The sequence below is a fragment of the Phycodurus eques genome, chromosome 2 (assembly GCF_024500275.1).
Source record: "Phycodurus eques isolate BA_2022a chromosome 2, UOR_Pequ_1.1, whole genome shotgun sequence".
In the NCBI taxonomy this organism is placed as follows: Eukaryota; Metazoa; Chordata; class Actinopteri; order Syngnathiformes; family Syngnathidae; genus Phycodurus; species Phycodurus eques.
The window spans coordinates 34,349,350-34,370,138 of record NC_084526.1 but is presented as its reverse complement, the minus strand read 5'-3'; the positions used below and the strand labels follow the sequence as shown (position 1 = coordinate 34,370,138).

Here is a 20,789-nt window from a genome sequence, read left to right as displayed (position 1 = left end):
ATTCAAGGACGAGATGGAAAACATCATGGCTGTCTTCGTACACAAGCACCACGAAATGGCTGAGGGAAGCGGCAGCTATTCCGATTATGAAATGGACAGCGTATCAACTGATACAAAGGCAGAAGGCGCAGTTGTTTTTGAAGATTTTGAAGAGCATCAAGATTTTCTGCTCGTGGGTCCATACATGCCAGATGCGGCGGATGCTGGCGTCGAGGTTGTTCCCAGACATGGAATGGCGTCTCGATACAAGGAGACTGAATTACTGGTGAGTCATTACAATTAGTATGCATCGACTAGATATAGTCGGACTCGCCTCCACGCACAGCTTGGGCTCTGGTACCAGTCCTCTTGAGAGGGGTTGGACTCTCTTCCACTCTGGAGTTGCCCACGGTGAGAGGCGCCGAGCAGGTGTGGGTATACTTATTGCTCCCCGGCTCGGCGCCTGTACGTTGGGGTTCACCCGGGTGGACGAGAGGGTAGCCTCCCTCCGCCTTCCGGTCGGGGACGGGTCCTGACTGTTGTTTGTGCCTATGCACCAAACAGCAGTTCAGAGTATCCACCCTTTTTGGAGTCCTTGGAGGGGGTGCTAGAGAGCGCCTCCGCTTGGACCTCCATCGTTCTGCTGGGGGACTTCAATGCTCACGTGGGCAATGACAGGGAGACCTGGAAGGGCGTGATTGGGAGGAACGGCCCACCCGATCAGAACCCGAGCGATGTTCTGTTATTGGACTTCTGTGCTCATCACGGATTGTCCATAACAACACTATGTCCAAGCATAAGGGTGTCCACATGTGCACTTGGCACCAGGACACCCAAGGTCGCAGTTCGATGATCGACTTTGTGGTCGTGCCATCGGACTCGTGGCCGCATTTCTTGGACACTCGGGTGAAGAGAGGGCCGGAGCTGTCAACTGATCACTACCTGGTGGTGAGTTGGCTCCGATGGTTGGGGAAGATGCCGGTCTGACGTGGCCCAAACGTATTGTGAGGGTTTGCTGGGAACGTCTGGCGGACTCCCCTGTCAGAAGGAGTTTCAACTCCCACCTCCGACAGAACTTTGCTCACGTTCCGGGGGAGGCAGGGGACATTTGAGTCCGAGTGGACCATGTTTCGCGCCTCCATTGCTGAGGTGGCCGACCGGTGCTGTGACCGTAGGGTGGTTGGTGCCTGTCGTGGCCCATTGGTGGACACCAACGTTGAGGGATGCCGTCAAGCTGAAGAAGGAGTCCTATCAGGCCTTTCTGGCATGTGGGACAGCTGATGAGTACTGGCTGGCCAAGCGGAATGCATCTTTGGTGGTCGCTGAAGAAAAACTCGTGCATGTTATGAGTTTGGTGAGGCCATGGAGAAAGACTTCCGGATGGCTTCGAGGAAATTCTGGTCCATCATCCGGCATTTCAGAAGGGGGAAGCAGTGCACCATCAACACTGTGTATAGTGGCGATGGGGCCCTGCTGACCTCGACTCGGGACTTTGTGAGCCGGTGGGGAGAATACTTTGAAGACATCCTCAATTCCACCAGCACGCCTTCCCATGAGGGAGCAGAGTCTGGGTTCTCTGAGGTGGGCTCTCATATCTCTGGGGTTGAGGTCACTGAGGTGGGTAAAAAGCTCCTCGGTGGCAAGGCCCCGGGGGTGGATGAGATTCGCCCGGAGTTCCTCAAGGCTCTGGATGTTGTAGGGCTGTCCTGGTTGACACGCCTCTGCAACATCACGTGGACATTGGGGACAGTGCCTCTGGATTGGCAGACTGGGGTGGTGGTTTAAGAAAGGGGACCGAAGGGTGTGTTCCAACTACAGGGGGATCACACTCCTCAGCCTCCCTGGTAAGGTCTATTGAGGGGCGCTGGAGAGGAGGGTCCGTTGGGAAGTTGAATCTCAGATTTAGGAGGAGCAGTGTGGTTTTCGTCCTGGCCGTGGAACAGTGGACCAGCTCTACACCCTTGGCAGGGTCCTCGAGGGTGCATGGGAGTTCGCCCAACCAGTCTACATGTGTTTTGTGGACTTGGAGAAGGTGTTCGACCATGTCCCCCGGGGTGTCCTGTGGGGGGTGCTTCGGGAGTATGGGGTACCGAACCCCCTGATACGGGCTGTTCGGTCCCTGTACGACCGGAGTCAGAGTTTGGCCGGCATATCCGGCAGTAAGTCGGACTCGTTTCCGGTGAGGGTTGGACTTCGCCAAGGCTGGCCGTTGTCACCGATTCTGTTCATAACTTTTATGGACAGAATTTCTTGGCGCAGCCGAGGTGTAGAGGGGGTCCGGTTTGGTGGCCTCAGTATTGCATCTCTGCTTTTTACAGATGATGTGGTTCTGTTGGCTTCATCAAGCCGTGACCGCCAACTCTCACTGGAGTGGTTCGCAGCTGAGTGTGAAGTGGCTGGGATGAGAATCAGCAACTCCAAATCTGAGACCATGGTCCTCAGTCGGAAAAGGGTGGTGTGCCCTCTCCGGGGTGGGGATGAGATCCTGCCTCAAGTGGAGGAGTTCAAGTATCTTGGGGTGTTGTTCACGAGTGAGGGAAGAATGGAACGGGAGATCGTCAGGCGGATCGGTGCAGCGTTTGCAGTGATGCGGACTTTGTATCAATCCGTTGTGGTAAAGAAGGAGCTAAGCCGAAAGGCGAAGCTCTCGATTCACCGGTCGATCTACGTTCCAACCCTCACCTATGGTCACGAGTTGTTGGTCGTGAGGTGAGGTGGCTGGGGCATCTGATTCGGATGCCTCCCCGACGCCTCCCTGGTGAGGTGTTCCGGGCATGTCCCACCGGGAGGAGACCCCGGGGACGACCCAGGACACGCTGGAGAGACTACATCCTTCGGCTGGCCTGGGAACGCCTCGGGATCCCCCCGGAAGAGCTGGGGAGAGGGAAGTCTGGGCGTCCCTGCTAAAGCTACTGCCCCTGTGACCCGACCTCGGGTAAGCGGTAGAAAATTGATGGATGGATGGACAACGCCCCAACTTCATTGGAATTGGGGTTGTAAATGTCAATAAAATAAAATGAGTTTTTATCCTCTTTTCTGTGATAAACTAATGAAGCTCAACACTCAAAAGTGAAAGCTGCTCACCCTTGATAAACAAATGAACAGAACTTTAAACTGTACTCATAAAGACGGAGCCCAAATAACCACCAAAATGTACTTCATTTTCTCACATGTTGTTGGTCCGCATGAACACCAATGTTCTTTTCCACCAATTACAGACTTTTTCCAATGCTCCTATGCATATTGTTTGCAGATGTGTTGATTTTTGTGTTGGGTGTGGCCCATGTACTGTAGCACTGACGTAGCCCTTAAAATATCTACTATTTGCATTGACGAGAATAGCACGACCAGCTGCCAGACTGAAAACACACCAACCTAAGCATTTCTTTATATGCACACTGGAATGCCTTAATGAGCCCAGTGACCATATACTGTAGCTGGAGAGCAACCCCATTCAGCTCTAGAACAATCCCAGTTGTTAGTGTGAAGGAAGTTGCACAGGTTAGCTTATAAATTCTATAGCTCACCTTTTGTCACACATTGTTCTGTTCATTCTGTTGATGGTTTTCATTCTTGTTTTTCTTAGAATGGAGCTGTATTTTGTATTTGTGTGCATATGAAATATGAGTCTGTTTGCATGTGACATTAAATTAATGAAAAAGTAAAAAAGGCAAACTAACAAACTCCAGCTGGGCTTTGTTGTGGCAGATTCAGCTGAGTAAATTCTCTCCTGCTTAGCACATACCTAAGACCAGACCTTAAGCGAGTTTTTTTTTAACTACAATTTTAGTTGGTATTTAACATCATCACTTTAGGTGGTTACAAAAAGACATGACATCACAAATACCTGTCTACCTATCTTTGTCCTTCAATCTGCTTTCTCATTTGTTTTTTTTACACCTATGATAGATGCCAGCTGAAAAGTTGGACTACATACTGTATATTATAGATTTAAACTACATGGTTCAAGTGACACAATGCAGATTTATTTTCTCCAGAAGAATTCAGTTATGTGTCACCTAAATTGTAGCGCTGAACATACAGTATTTCCCCTAACAATTAGGGATGCCTGATCCAACTTTTTCACTTCCAATCCGAAACCGATATTGCAGCCTTGAGTTTTGGCCGATACCAATATCACTCCAACGCAATATCTGCAATAATCATACATACTTTATTTATTTTGTAGTATGGAATATGAGAAAAGGCTTGATCAAATGATATTACTCAGACACAGAACAATAATCAGGAACAGGAGGTATGACAAAAACTGACCCATTAATTATTAACCAATGGGTTACATGAGGTAATTTTAAAATGAAAAATGTATGACAATTGAATAGAATAAATCAAAATTATATTAGAAAATCCTGTACAATAACTTCAATAAAAACAATAACAAAAATAAACATTTAAATTGCAACATAACCACTGCTTAACTTAAACATAAACTTGATTCTACATTTGAATAATAAATTATTAAACCACAAAAAATAACCTCAATAAATATCCATCCATCCATCCATTTTCTACCGCTTAGCCGAGGTCAGGTCGTGGGGGTAGTAGCTTTAGCAGGGACGCCCAGATTTCCCTCTCCCCAGCCACTTCATCCAGCTTTTCCGGGGGGATCCCGAAGTTAGGAACAAAATCGGTGACAAAGGGCCGCCTTGGCGGAGTCCAACCCTCACCGGAAACGAGTCCGACTTACTGCCGGATATTCGGACCAAACTCTGACGCCGGTCGTACAGCTCGTATCGGGGGGTTTGGTACCGCATACTCCCGAAGCACCCCCCACAGGACCCCGCGAGGGACACGGTCGAATGCCTTCTCCAAGTCCACAAAACACATGTAGATTGGTTGGGCGAACTCACATGCACCCTCGAGAACCCTGCCAAGGGTGTAGAGCTGGTCCACTGTTCCACGGCCAGGACGAAAACCACACTGCTCCTCCTGAATCTGAGATTCAACTTCCCAAAGGAACCTCCTCTCCAGCACCCCTGAATAGACCTTACCAGGGAGGCTGAGGAGTGTGATCCCCCTGTAGCTGGAACATAGCCTCCGGTCCCCCTTCTTAAAAAGGTGGACCAACACTCCAGCCTGCCAATCCAGAGGCGCTGTTCCCGATGTCCATGCGATGTTGCAGAAGCGTGTCAACCAGGACAGCCACACAACATCCAGAGCCTTGAGGAACTCTGGTCGAATCTCATCCACCCTCGGGGCCTTGCCACTGAGGAGCTTTTTAACCACCTCGGTGACCTCAACCCCAGAGATAGGAGAGCCCGCCTCAGAGAACCCAGACTCTGCTCCCTCATGGGAAGGCGTGTCGGTGGAATTGAGGAGGTCTTCGAAGTATTTTCCCCACCGGCTCACAATGTCCCGAGTCGAGGTCAGCAGCACCCCTCCCCCACTATACACAGTGTTGATGGTGCACTGCTTCCCCCTCCCGAGACGCCGGTTGGTGGACCAGAATTTCCTCGAAGCCGTCCAGAGGTCTTTCTCCATGGCCTCCCCGAACTCCTCCCATGCCCGAGTTTTTGCTTTAGCGACCACCAAAGCGGCATTCCGCTTGGCCAGCCGATACCCATCAGCTGCCTCAGGAGTCCCACAGGCCAAAAAGGCCCAATAGGAGTCCTTTTTTAGCTTGACGGCATCCCTCACCGTTGGTGTCCACCAATGGGTTCGGGGATTGCCGCCACGACAAGCACCGACCTCCTTACGGCCACAGCTCCGGTCAGGCGCCTCAGCAATTGAGGCGCGGAACATGGTCCACTCGGACTCGATGTCCCCCGCCTCCCCTGGAACATGAGCAAGGCCCTCACAATATGTTTGGGCCAACCACGTCGGACCGCCATCTTCCCCCACCATCAGAGCCAACCCACCACCAGGTGGTGATCAGTTGACAGTTCCGCCCCTCTCTTCACCCGAGTGTCCAAGACATGCGGCCGCAAGTCCGATGACACGACCATAAAGTCGATCATCGAACTGCGGTGTCCTGGTGCACATGTGGACACCCTTATGCTTGGACATAGTGTTGTTATGGACAATCCGTGATGAGCACAGAAGTCCAATAACAGAACACCACTCGGGTTCTGATCGGGGGGGCCGTTACTCCCAATCACGCCCTTCCAGGTCTCACTGTCATTGCCCACGTGAGCATTGAAGTCCCCCAGCAGAACGATGGAGTCCCCAGCGAGAGCGCTCTCCAGCACCCCCTCCAAGAACTCCAAAAAGGGTGGGTACTCGGAACTGCTCTTTGGTGCATAGGCACAAACAACAGTCAGGACCCGTCCCCCCACCCGAAGGCGGAGGGAGGCTACCCTCTCATCCACTGGGGTGAACCCCAACGTACAGGCGCCTAGCCGGGGAGCAATAAGTATACCCACACCTGCTCAGCGCCTCTCACCGTGGGCATTTCCAGAGTGGAAGAGAGTCCAACCCCTCTCGAGAGGACTGGTACCAGAACCCAAGCTGTGCGTGGAGGCGAGTCCGACTATATCTAGTCGGAACTTCTCGACGTCACACACCAGCTTGGGCTCCTTCCCTGCCAGAGAGGTGATATTCCACGTCCCCCGAGCTAGATTATGTAGGCGGGGATCAGATCGCCAAGGTTCCCGCCTTCGCCCACCACCCAGCTCCTACTACACCCACATTACCCTTTCAGGCTGTGCCTGGGCCCCATGGGTGCAGGCCCGGCCACCAGGCAATCGCCTTCGAGCCCCACCCCCAGGCCTGGCTCCAGAGGGGGGCCCCGGTGACCCGCGTCCGGGCAAGGGAAACCTGAGTCCATTTTTTGTCATCATCATAAGGGGTCTTTGAGCCATGCTTTTTCTGGTCCCTCACCTAGGACCTGTTTTCCATATGTGACCCTGCCAGGGGCTTAAAGCCCCAGACAACTTAGCTCCTAGGATCATTGGGACACACAAACCCCTCCACCACGATAAGGTGACGGCTCAAGGAGGGGACCTCAATAAATAATAAATACAAATTATACTTTTACAGTGCAAAATGTGCAGCAACACACTTTTGAACTTCTTGATGCAACTGGGGTTTAGTTTTACTGACAATGTTGTGGTGGATAGAAATCATCTAGTGAGTGGTGCTTAGCTGTCTCTGTGTGTGCCTTCATTGTTGTTGTTCCTGTGCACATTTGACCTCTGAGGGGCAGTGTGGTGCACACGAGATACACGCTTGCAGTAACAAGGAATGTAGAAGTCACTAACGAATATTGTTATTATAACTTGTTTCTCACAGAATTTGCAGAATATATGCCAGAGAGTATTGTTATGTTGCCTGTTTGTATGTTTATCTGGTGTTTCTGTTTGTTGATCTTATTCATTATTTTTAGAAATATGAGTGCTGCGAGTTCAGTGCTAATTTTTGTTAGCTCGTCAACGGTGTTTTTCATTCGTGTGTTAGCTTTGAGCTAGCGTTTTTTTGTGAACAAAAATGAAGAAAGAAAGTCTGATGTATTTGAATATTCAATAGGTGTAAGGTGATGTGCAGTGCCATTTCTCCTCCAAATATGGTGTGCATTATGGCATCCAAATAGTTAAATTTTGCTCTCATCCGACCAGACTATATTCTCCCAGTATTTAACTGGCTCGTTCAAATGTTGTTCAGCAAACTTTAAACGCACTTTGACATGCTTTTTTTCTGCAATTGGGTCTTGCGTGGTAAGTGTGCATACAGGCCATGGCGGCGGAGTACATTACTCACTGTTTTCCTTGGGACAACAGTACCTGCTAATTCCAGGTCTTTTTGAATCTCTCCACAGGTGGTCGGTCCTTGGCTCTTGGACAACTTTCCTGATTATTCTTTTCACTCCTCTGTCAGAAATCTTTCCATGATCGAGGCAAATTTATGGTGGTATGATTGGCTTCGCACTTACGTATTATGGCTCCGACCGTGCTCACTGGAATGTTCAGAAGCTTAGAAATGCGCCTGGAATCAATGCCATCGTTATGTGTTGCAACAATTAGTTTGCGATGGTCTTGAGACAGCTCTTTGCTCTCACACATCGTAAGATGTGTCTTGACTCACACCTTGGCAATGAGACCTTTTTGTCGGCCATCAATTAAGACTGAACCAGCTGATATTCATTAGCACTGATAAGGGGCTGGATTGCTGTTTGATTATTGATAGATTTTAGGTGTTGTCTTGGCTTTCCATGCCTTTTTGCACCTCCCTTTCTTCATGTGTCCAATACCTTTTCCCTGTGTAATTTCACATTATTACACAACTTATTTTCTGATTTTATTGGTTCTACTTTCTTTACATGTATGGATTACTTGGGTTGTTCCCAACATCTGGTGAAATTTTCAGGTCAGTAGCACCTTTGGAAATATATTTAGTGAGAAAAATGTGACATGTTAAATACATATTTCAACCGATGCAACAGTTAGGAGGCCACAACTTCATATGGCCGCCTATTGAGGGCTGAGGGTATAGACCATTAAATATTGTCTCAATCTGGTAACAATTGCAGACGGGGGGACAGTGGAGTAATACCTTCATTTAAACCTATCGGACGAAGAGTCAGTACAGGCCAACTAAATGTTTAATATGCATTTACACTTATGTTGTTGTTTATGTGCATTTGGGCTAGGGCCCGACCGATTTGCTGCTCGTGAGCAGATTAGGTCTGCTCAATCCTGACTTTCTACGCGTCTCCTCCCACATGAAGCAAACACGGCTTGTCTGTTTCTCCGCTATCCCATTAATATTGAGGCACAACTAAATCTAAAATGATATGCTGGTATTCCCAGACTAATTTCTGATCCCCCCCAAAAAACTATTGCTTTTCATATACTCAGTCAACACGGAAGATTTGCACTGACGTCGGTGCAAATTGTGTGCAACAATGTGTCTGCCGGTGAGATAGTCACAGACACAGTGGAACGGCCGTTAACTGTAACAGTGTAAGAAATATACTTCAGCAAGATTGCAAATGATTGATGTAGAAATCATTTATCTTAACATATTATTATTATTATCAAATCATGATAGACAGGCTGTGGCTCAGACTTGGACCAGTCTAATTCAGGGGTGGCCTAAGTACAGAGGGGCCCTCCGTTGTTTAATCGGACCCAATGAGCATTTATCAAGAGTCACTAATACGTTTTGCATTAATTAAGCCAATTTTCCTAAAAATTAGATTAAAGTTATTTTTTCATTGTATTTATTTCTTAATCACTTCTCTTATAATTGGTTAATTGAGGGAATATGAATACAATTAAATAAATATATGTTTGACAATGATTTGTTTATTTTTAATAAGTGGTTATTTAAATCAATTATGCTTGATTTACAAAAGATGTTAAAACTAGAATAACATTTTATTTGTAAACCAAGATTTTATTCATCATTTACCTTTTGATTTATTGTAAATAAAATAACTGGTTAAGGACATCTGCCTCACAGTTTGGAGGTTCAATCCCCGGCCCCGCCTATGTGGAGTTTGCATGTTCTCCTCGTGCCTGCGTGGGTTTTCTCCGGGCACTCCGGTTTCCTCCCACATCCCAAAAACATGCATGGTAGGTTAATTGACGACTCTAAATTGTCCGAAGGTGTGAATGTGAGTGTGAATGGTTGTTTGTTTATATGTGCCCTGCGATTGGCTGGCAACCAGTTCAGGGTGTACCCAGCCTCTCGCCCGAAGACAGCTGGGATAGGCTCCGGGACACCCGCGACACCAGTGAGGATAAGCGGTACAGAAAATGGATGGATGGACAATATTTTATTATTCGAGTAAATATTTTTTTGACACACATGAACTGTTTCATTTGACCACATCTACAAATGACCTGGCCCATCTGTCCATTTTCAAAATACAATGTAGCCCTTGAGCACAAAAGGTTTGGTTCCCCCCATGCAGTCTAATTGGGTGTTATTTTGGCTTCCAAATTAGACATGGATGGGACACGTCATGCACATCCCATCACTGCTCCAGCACAAAGTGTCTTTTCTTGACTGAGGAGAAATCGAAAGTTATCTTTTTGTTTTAAATTGACTTTATATTCACATATACAAACTGTTCCATTTGTGTCTCCAAATCAATGACACAAATGTGTACCGGTAAATAAAACTGTGTTCAATAAAAATGTGTTAAATATAAAATTAATATTTGCTTTATTAATAAATGTAAATTAGTATCAATACAATTTCCGTGAGGTCCAATCATAGCTGAACAAAATACTCTATTGCCTTGACTACATTCCTGAATGATGTTTTTATATTTCTTTAAACTGCTTCCAAGTACGCTTTTAAATGCCAGATTGCACCTACGGTAAATGAAAATCAGATTTTATGCAAAATATATTCCTATATGCTGCAATTTAAAGTGTGGTCAAATCTTAAGTTATTGCATTTAATAGTATTCCATTCAAACTTCCGGATTCACTCATGCATCAATTGCTTTTTCATATCACTGAATGCCCACATGAAGCACTTCAAATTCCAAAGCGGGCGTAATGAACTTGACATATTTCAATCGGTTTCCCTGGTAAATCGACATTTCGGGGCTCTGTTGAGGATGTCTTTTGGTTGTGGCCATGCACAAGCTTAACTCAAGATAAGTGTACTTGGAGTTGATTGAACTAATTCAGATCACCTGTTTTGGACCTGAATGATCCCAATTTTGGAGGTCAGGGTGAGTCACGTCATAACTCAGGTTTAGCATTTTGAACTTGCTTGCTGGAAGACCCCCCTGGTGTTCTAGTCTCATTGTTTTTACAACCCCAATTCCAATGAAGTTGGGATGTTGTGTTAAACATAAATACAAACAGAATACAATGATTTGCAAATCATGTTTGACCTATATTTAATTGAATACACTACAAAGACTATATTTAATGTTCAAACTGATAAACTTTGTTTTTAGCAAATAAGCATTAACTTAGAATTTTATGGCTTTAACACGTTCCAAAAAATCTGGGACAAGGTCATGTTTACCACTGTGTTACATCACCTTTCCTTTTAACAACATCCAATAAACTTTTGGGAACTGAGGACACTAATTGTTGAAGCTTTGTAGGTGGTCATTCTTGCTTGATGTACAGCGTCAGCTGTTCAACAGTCCGGGGTCTCCGTTGTCGTGTTTTACGCTTCATAATGCGCCACACATTTTCAATGGGAGACAGGTCTGGACTGCAGGCAGGCCAGTCTAATACCCGCACTCTTTTACTACAAAGCCACGCTGTTGTAACACGTGCAGCATGTGGTTTGGCATAGCCTTGCTGAAAGAAGCAAGGGCGTCCATGAAAAAGACGTTGCTTGGGTAGCAGCATATGTTTCTCCAAAACCTGTATGTACCTTTCAGCATTAATGGTGCCTTCACAGATGTGAAAGTTACCCATGCCATTGGCACTAACACAGCCCCATACCATCACAGATGCTGGCTTTTGAACTTTGCGACCATAACAGTCCGGATGGTTCTTTTCCTCTATGGCCCAGAGGACATGACGTCCACAATTTCCAAAAACAATTTGAAATGTGGACTCGTCGGACCATAGAACACTTTTCCACTTTGCATCAGTCCATCTTAGATGAGCTCGGGCCCAGATAAGCCGGTGGCGTTTCTGGGTGTTGTTGATAAACAGCTTTTGCTTTGCATAGTAGAGTTTCAAGTTGCACTTACGGATGTCATGCCGAACTGTATTTACTGACATTGGTTTTCTGAAGTGTTCCTGAGCCCATGTGGTGATATCCTGTACACATTGATGTTGGTTTTAGATGCAGTGCCGCCTGAGCGATTGAAGGTCACATGAATTCAATGTTGGTTTTCGGCCTTGCCGCTTACATGCAGTGATTTCTCCAGATTCTCTGAACCTTTTGATATTATGGACCGTAGATGATGAAATCCCTATATTCCTTGCAATTGTACTTTGAGGAACATTGTCCTTGAACTGTTCGACTATTTTCTCACGCACTTGTTCACAAAGAGGTGAACCTCGCCCCATTTTTGCTTGTGAATGACTGAACAATTCAGGGAAGCTCCTTTTATACCCAGTCATGGCACCCACCTGTTCCCAATTAGCCTATTCACCTGTGGGATGTTCCAAACAGGTTTTTGATGAGCATCAGTCAACTTTCTCAGTCTTTTTTGCCACCTGTTCCAGCTTTTTTGGAACGTGTTGCAGCCATAAAATTCCAAGTTAATGATAATTTGCTAAAAACAATCAAGTTTATCAGTTTGAACATTAAATATCTTGTCTTTTTAGTGTATTCAATCAAATATAGGTTAAACACGATTTGCAAATCATTGTATTCTGTTTTTATTTATGTTTAACACAACGTCCCAACTTCATTGGAATTTGGGTTGTGTGTGTGGCTTTGCAGATGACATATTTGCAGAAAGATAATCTGAGCGTTTGATTTTAAAAACAGTCTCATCTGATATTACCAAATGAATTATGATGCGTGTCACTAGCATTTTCTTTTGATTGTCTCAACAAACCACTCATGAACTGTGCTGCCTTTATTAAAAGCTTTTTGAATGTGTGAGCTCAGGGTTAGATACTACAAATACATACTAAAATACTAAATACTGCAGGCATACAAAAATAAATAATAATGCATGGAAGTATGTTTTAGCTTTGATCTACACAAATATACCTTTTTTTATTTCATGTTCAGTTTATGTAGCTAATATTCATCGTTAGAAAAATGGCAATTGCATGGTTGTAGGTTGAAATTGGATGGGGCTAGTCAACCTTTTCATATCTATTTTAGCCACACTGAAACATGAGAACAAATCCAGTTTCGTGGTGAGAGTGACTTCAAGCGTGATGGAAGAGTGGCGTGGGGGCGAGAGTGAGGAAAAAGCAAGCAAGGACAGAGCGAGAGAGAAAGTGTGATAGAGCTAGAGTGATCGAGATCTATTTTTAGCTTCAGTTTCCCGAAGAGGAAGAAAAGCCTGAAAGCACATCACATGTAATTTTCTTCTGTGGCACACAGACAGGCTCCAAAATGTGTAAAGAAAAGAGATGTTCACAATGAATGTATAATATGCCAAAAAGGTCCTCTATTCTATAGTGTGTGTGGTAATTACAAAGACAATGAAATATTCTTTGAATGTTTGATGACCACGGCCAATGCGATAATTATCTTAAGTAGATTTGAAACTGAGTCATGTGGGTGTCTTTTAAGCAGTCCCTAACATTTCACCAATTTATTTAAAGCCATAGTAAATTCCTGATTGGTGTTTCTGTCACTCTTCCATCTTCCATGTCAGATTCACAGCCCATTGGATGAAAGACCACAGTAATTATAATTACTCAGTGTTATGATAAAAGTCTTGCCCACTGGTAGTTTACACTTGGAAATGGAACAATCGCGACATTTATCTTCAATGTTTCACTGGCAAAATTATGTTATTGGTAGACCATGAATAGTTTTTAGACTTTAAAAAAATACTTTTTAAGTAAACCAGCACAATTTCAACAGTGGATACGGATTATTTCTGTTCGAATTGTTCATTAGGAAACCAGTATGCACTCGTGTAATTTTGGTGTAAAACGGAGTGGTTAGCACAGTTGCCACAACGTGGGAGAAATATGACTGTTTGTTGCCTATGTTCCCATCATGTCAGTCCTTAAGTGTACAGTAATTCTTGATTTTAAAAGATTTGACTTAATCATGTTGTTGACAACCATTATTGGTTTACAAAGATGTACTTGTAATGTGAATTATTTGAGTTATGTATAATTTCCTATTATGTTTTCTTGTTTTTCTGCAGCTTCGGACAACAGCCAGAGGTTTCAGGAGACGTGTTTTGCCTTCGCATTAACGCCACAGCAAGTCCAGCAGATCAGCAGTTCAATGTAAGATGGATGAGACGCTGTTTTTTTCAAGCTGGACTGTGAATTATTTCTTAATTATTCATCAAGCTGCATGCTTCAAAGCTGTTTTTGTGCTTTAAGGGACATCTCGGGGAGCAAATGTGATTTCTCAGTTCAAGTCCAATTGCGGTTTTGCCTGTCAGAGACGAGCTGTCCTCAGGAAGATCATTTTCCACCCAGTTTGTGTGTGAAAGTAAACAGCAAGCCGTGTAACCTGCCGGTGAGAAACACTGACATAATCAGCCAAATACCCTGTTTTGTTTTTTATTTTAATACCTGTAATCTTAACATATTTTTACCATACAATATCACAGGGTTATCTTCCTCCGACCAAAAACGGTGTCGAGCCAAAGCGGCCCAGCCAACCCATCAACATTACCTCACTGGTCAGATTGTCCACCACAGTCCCTAATACCATTGTGGTGTCCTGGACTGCTGAAATTGGAAGGGTAAGAGACAAAGGGCTGGATTTACTAAAATCCGATATAGCGGGTGCTACATTTCCTGTTCACTAACTGCAACGGATTGCGAGCGCTGTTGGCAACAGGTATACATGTGGTGGACACGACCGTATTTAAAAGAGGGTTTTGTGCTTTAGGTGATCCCTGACCATTTGGGAGAGCACTGTGAGCGCAAAATGGAATCTCAAGTGCAGTGGTGCTTTGAGATACAAGTTGAATTCGTTTCGTGTCCATGCTCTTATCCATCCATCCATTTTCTGTACCGTTCATCCTCACAAGGGTCCCAGCTTTCTTTGGGCGAGAAGCGGTGTATACGCTGAACAAGTCGCCAGCCAATCGCAGGATAAGGAAACTAGCACTCTATAATATTGTACTTTATAAAAACACAGAACAATAAAATAATTAAATAGAATACTAAGCATTAAACAGTTTGTGAATCATGATTTAATGCTGCTTCCAAATCAGTGTTCTGTGGCTTCTGGTGTGCTCACCTTGGCCACCGGGAGGCACTACTTTATAGTACAGTCATGCAGAAAAACGAAGAACTTCTTCCTCTGCTGTTTTACCGCTCAGTAAGTTGCTGTAATATTTAGTGGTGTCACGGTACCAAAATTCTAACTGGATACTATCCCTGCATAAAGTACCTCGATAACGGTACTGAAACAATACCACGGCAAAAATCTAAAACATCAGTAAAAGCAGTGGAATGAAAACTGACAAACAACTTCAAATACTTTTATATTTATTTTTATGAATTCAAAACATTATATACGGTAAACTTGAGAAATTATGTGATAATGGCATTAGCCCATTCTTAACATAAGTCATTTTTTAAATAGATCAATGCCTGCATTCTCATATATATTATGACGAATATGTGTGTTTGTATGTACTGTATATCAAATTGTACATCTCTATACAGTATATGTATAATATATAAAAATATTAGACCACCCTTGTTTCTTCGGTTTCTTGTTCATTATAATACCTGATACCGCTCAAGGCATTTTATCTGAAGTATACAAAAGCGTAATTGCATTATTAAATATAAATTTGGTTTTTATCAAGAAAACCATGGAAATGGCTAGAGCTAGATATCAGCTCTTGTATTCAACTCGCGTGATCTATTTTCATTGTCGTCATCATATATGTCCAAAAAAGGGAAACTTTTGCTGCACCTGTCATTAAAAATGACCAAGAAACTGAAGAAAGCAGGGGTCTACTATTTTTTTCAATGACTGTATTATTTCTGTTTCTAAATTTATACATACATTACTCATACTTAATTTCAAGCTTTTTATTCAAGCTTTTAGTGTGCACTGTTCTTGTATTTGACTGCATTTGATTTCTCCAATTGTAAACAATACATTGTGCACCTACTTAGTGCATTTCTGTTTTTCATTGGTGCACACGTTGTGCACATTATGGCATCCAAACAGTTCAATTTTGCTCTCATCAGACCAGACTATATTCTCCCAGTATTTAACTGGCTTGTCCAAATGTTGTTCAGCAAAGCTTAAACGAGCTTTTTTTTTTTTTTTTCCCAGCAAAGGGGTCTTGTGTCTATTACTTAGGTTGTTTCCAACATCTGGTGAAATTTTCAGGTCAATAGCACCTTTGGAAGTATATTTAATGAGAAAAACAGTGACGTGTTAAATACTTATTTCAGCCGCTGTATATCTATCGCCCCAAAATACTGGGGGACCCAGCAACTGCATAAAAGCCGTGTTTTGTTTGATTTAACTTGTTCCAACTGCCAATCCAGTAATAACATTTAGTGTTATCGTAACACTCCGTTACAAATTAGGTGTTTTTCTGGGGTTACCTTGTTACCCCAGAAAAACGCGAGGGCGTGCCCGCGATGAGTGTGCGTCCGAGTGTGTGTCTCCCCCTTAAAGCTACAATCTGCGACTTTTGGTGCCCCCTACTGCTAGAATTCAGCATTACAACAAAGCGGTCCGTCGCTTCGATGTGACTCCAACTGTCCCCCGGCTCCCCCCTCCCCCGACCCCTCACAGTGGAATATACACCAACGTAGTGTATAATAAAATGTGTTGAAACTCGTGAGGTAAATAAAACGGGTGAGAGAAAATGTCAATAGTTCATTATCCAGCGTACAAATACGTTCCCTTACCACTGCGGTGTTCCAGTACCTGTTAATGTGAAGACATAGGCATACATTTCCTGGTTCCCCCTAAACCATTCAAATAATGTACATCTCTCTTCTTGATCTTGCTTTTCGTGTCACGTCTCCTGACCTCAGCTATATGTCACCGGAAATCGATGTCCGTAGGGGGATCCAGGAAGTCGCAGCAGCCGGCTGGGGGAACCTCTCCACGTCATGACAGGCAGTGAAGCGGCAGCAGCGTTACTACGCTCAAAGTTATAATCAAGTGGATAAAAGTTCTCGCAAACCACATCGCTGGGTCACTCGCAGTTAACTTACACTCACACGTTCAAAGAAATGAGCTCAACAAAAGCAATAAAAACAGATCAGTGAGGACAAGAGGAGTGTTAGAACATGACCGCGTGACCACCCACACCGCTGCTGCCAGCCAACGGCTCCTCGAAAAGAGGAGCCGTCCTCCCGGTGGGATGTGTCTGGAACACCTCACCAGGAAGACGTCCAGGCGGCATCCGAATCAGTTGCCCCAGCCACCTCATCTGGCTCGTCTCGGATGACCGAGCTTCTCACTCTATCTCTACGGGAGAGCCGGGACACCCTGTGAAGGAAACTCATTTCGGCCGCTTGTATCCGGGATCTTGTTCTTTCGGTCAGAAACCACAGATCGTAACCATAGGTGAGGGTAGGAACATAGATCGACGGGTAAATATAAAGCTTTGCCTTTCAGCTTAGCTCTTTCTTCACCACAACGGACCGATACAAAGTCCCTATCACTGCAGACGCTGCACCGATCCGCCTGTCGATCTCCCGTTCCATTCCTTCCTCTCTGGTAAACAAGGTACTTGAACTCCTCCACATGGGGCATGAGCTCATCCCCAACCTTTTATTATACACCTCCAAATCTGAGACCGTAGTCCCAGATTTGGAGGTGCTGATTTTCATCCCAGCCATTTCACACTCAGCTGCGAACCACTCCATTGAGAGTTGGAGATCAGGGCTTCATGAAGCCAAGAGAAGCACATCATCTGCAAAAAGCAGAGATGCAATACTGAGGCCACCAAACCAGACCCCCTCTATGCCTCAGCTGCTCCTAGAAATTCTGTCCATAAAAGCTATGAACAGAATCGGTGACAAAGGGCAACCATGTCGGAGTCCAACCCTCACCGAAATGAATCCGATTTACTGCTGGCAATGCGGACCAAACTCTGACACTGCTCGTACAGGAACCGAACAGCCTGTATAAGGGGGTTCGGTACCCCATACTCCCTTGTGCCTTAGATCATTCAGAAGCTCCAAAACTGCATTGCTGAATATACAATATAGTGGGATCATTTTTGTTTGTGGCATTTCAAAAATGTCGACATGAGCAGAAAAGAGGTTTTGTCCCTGTTACCTCTCATTTTCCCAGCGCCTTCTCATCATGGTTAAGCACAGCGGCGCCTTTTGCACGTGCCTTTCGACGCGCTATTTAAAGACGCAAAATAAACCATTGCAATTCATCTCCCATTTGATAAATCACATTAATTATCCTTTCAGAACGCCCAAAATGAATTACGCAGCAACTTCGCACATTAGGCAGACACAATTCTGGGTGTGCTCGATTAGTAGATAATTTTCTACATCTGTTTGGGTGAACACTCAAGTTTTTGCACACACAAACCTTTATTGAATTTGGCCCAAACTCTCTCGAACTGAGGACCTGCCTTAGATACAAGGGTCAATTTGATGTAGTTTCATAGAAAGACAATAGATGGTAGTGTCATCCCTCTTACGTGGCTCAAAAGTGTCTTAGACAAGCAGGTGTCCATTTCTTACAAGCATGTTGCCTATTGTGTCCTTCAAATACAGTATCCAGTTGTTGTCCACTGAAAAAAAACTGTTTTTTTTCATCTCTACAGAATTACTCTATGGCAGTGTACTTGGTGAAGCAGCAGTCATCCACAGTGCTTTTACAGAGGCTTCGGGCTAAAGGCATAAGGAACCCAGACCACTCCAGAGCACTGAGTAAGCACCCTCTCAACCTCTTTGTGTTTAGGACTGCACAGGTCCATTAACGGTGTACCAATTTGTAGATACCCAATAAATATCTATTCTTTGCCAATTTCAGTGACCAGTGTTTATTGTCACTATTTCAAGTTTTAGCCTTCAGTTTTCATATTAACAACAACACAAAGTGTCCTGGAGGATCACAGCTTTGTTCATAAGTACCTACTGAGAAACATGGAAGAGGGTCTTTGCTATATCGAGCACAGGGTGTCTTGAATCTGTGCAGGCTATAATGATCTTAAGTCTATCCAGACATTCTGTAGAAAAATAATGTATGTTGCCCAGTATCAGAATTCGTAATTTCAGCTGAGGACATGGGTCCTCCAAAAGGATAAAGACCCAAAGCACACAGATAAAAAATACCCAAGAATGGCTTACAACAAAATTCTGGCCCATTCTACGCATCTCTAATCAAAGTCCTATTTAAAGGTCCCATGCCATTAAAATAATTGTTTTCCCACTGTTTTATGGATTACATGAGTCATAATGAGTCTGTGAACAGGTTTAAGGTTGTCATCTATGCGGTTTGTTTAATGTATGCATTAATTAGAAAGGCAAAAGGCAGCACAACGAGCCGATCCATTTCAGCTGTCGGTGCTATGTAGTCACGTTATCTATTATTGAAGTACCTGCCCAGCTCGTGGTTGGTACCCACCCATTCAACTCGACTTTAGTAAATGGCTAAACGACAGCGCACATGCGTTTTACGGAAATCTAAACTTGTGCTTTGCGTCATCTGCCAACTTCAGAGGAGTTGAGAAATATCCATCCATCCAGCCAGTCGCAACACCGCTTATCCTGTTCAGGGTCACGGGGCACTGGAGCCTATCCCAGCTGACTTCGGGCAAAAGGCGGACTACACCCTGGACTGGTCGCCAGTCAGTCAGTCAGTCAGGGCACATATATACACGGACATTCACACCGTCACTGAGTGGGAGCTGAACCCACGCTGCATGCACCAAAGTCAGGCGAGTGTACCGCTACACCATCGGTGACAGTTGAGGAATAAATGTCTTCAATTTATTTTGGGAGAATTTCCTAAGCATTTTGGAACCAGAATTCTCGTGTGTTCGGCACATTTCGCGGAGGATGACTGTGAACTTTGGGGAGTGCAGCAAAACTTGTGCCATCCCACAGGTTACTCACCTCTCCACCAGCCATAAGGGCTTTTATGTACACAAGGAAATCGTATCCATATTCTAAACGTAATACTCAACTACATCGCATCACCAACACATTTGGACAATGCAAGCATCATACATGCAAATCAGTTAGTGGTGTCCTTCACAAATAAGCCCTATGATCTGAATAGTGGAATGTGCCTACTCTTGGGCAAAACTCTGGTAGTCCTTACTTGAATAACAGCGGGTGACAGATGATTTATGTAAAGGACAGCTGAGAGTCTGAAAGTGGCTCATTGTTGCCATCAAGTCTGCTACATAGGTTAAACTAGGAAGACATGCCAAAATTTGGTTGTTTACGACTGTCAACTGTTCTATCAGCCCACTGCCTAATGGCCCAAGAGCGCCTCCAAGAGGGAGATGAATGCCATGACCACCTTGTGATTACAGACACCAGTAGAAAGCGAGAAACTCTTAGTAACTAGTTGTATTATATTGTTAAATGAACACCAGATACCATTAAAAACTAGGTATATACATGATTGTATTGCATGACTTAATTGACATTGGATCTTTTGTGACACAATTAGAAACGATGCCATTTTAGGGAAACTTGGTTTGAGCCAATCAAGACCAAGAGGAGGGTTTTAGAATGAGGTGGGCATGTCCCAGATGGAGTGTATATAAGCGCGTCTTATTGGAACTGTTCAGTACTTTCGTCGCCTTGGCGAATTGCTCTGTTTATTTGGAGGCCTCTAATAAACATCCAGTGATCAGCTCAAGCTACTTGTCTTTTGGCTTCATTTCAAGTCTTACTTTATTTCTGAAAAATTAGCAAGGTAAATTCAAATTCAAGTCCATCGCTTGGCCACCATCTTCTGAGGAGAAGCAGCCTTGGGTGCAGAAGGAGAGAGGACGGAGGCCAGGGACAAGCACCTCACCTGACGGCTGCCACCCGACAAAGAAAGTGACAATTCGAGGCACCACAAATCGTACAGATCCGATGAGTTTTTCTGAGGGGGCGGGGAATCACCGTCGCTGTCGTCATAAATCCATTCCACACATCCACCATCCACACACAGATGTAATTGTGAATATTACTCCGCGGCGAACTAATATGCTGGCGCATCGGCCAGAGGTTCCACCTGTGCACTCGAGACCGGCTTTGGATAAATCACAGGAGTTGACGAGATGAGAAAAAAACACTTCCGCCGCTTCT

At 44.6% G+C, this 20,789-nt stretch overlaps 1 protein-coding gene across 1 annotated transcript in view; it reads left to right on the top strand.

Annotated features, from left to right (window-relative positions):
* LOC133399162 (E3 SUMO-protein ligase PIAS1-like) overlaps window positions 1-20,789 on the top strand; it is a 117,154-nt gene that overhangs the window by 76,304 nt on the left and 20,061 nt on the right. Inside the window, exons 3-6 of the mRNA XM_061670445.1 lie at window positions 13,715-13,799; window positions 13,899-14,037; window positions 14,132-14,266; window positions 18,302-18,407. Coding sequence (XP_061526429.1) covers window positions 13,715-13,799; window positions 13,899-14,037; window positions 14,132-14,266; window positions 18,302-18,407 — 465 coding nt within the window. The remainder of the gene's footprint in view (window positions 1-13,714; window positions 13,800-13,898; window positions 14,038-14,131; window positions 14,267-18,301; window positions 18,408-20,789) is intronic.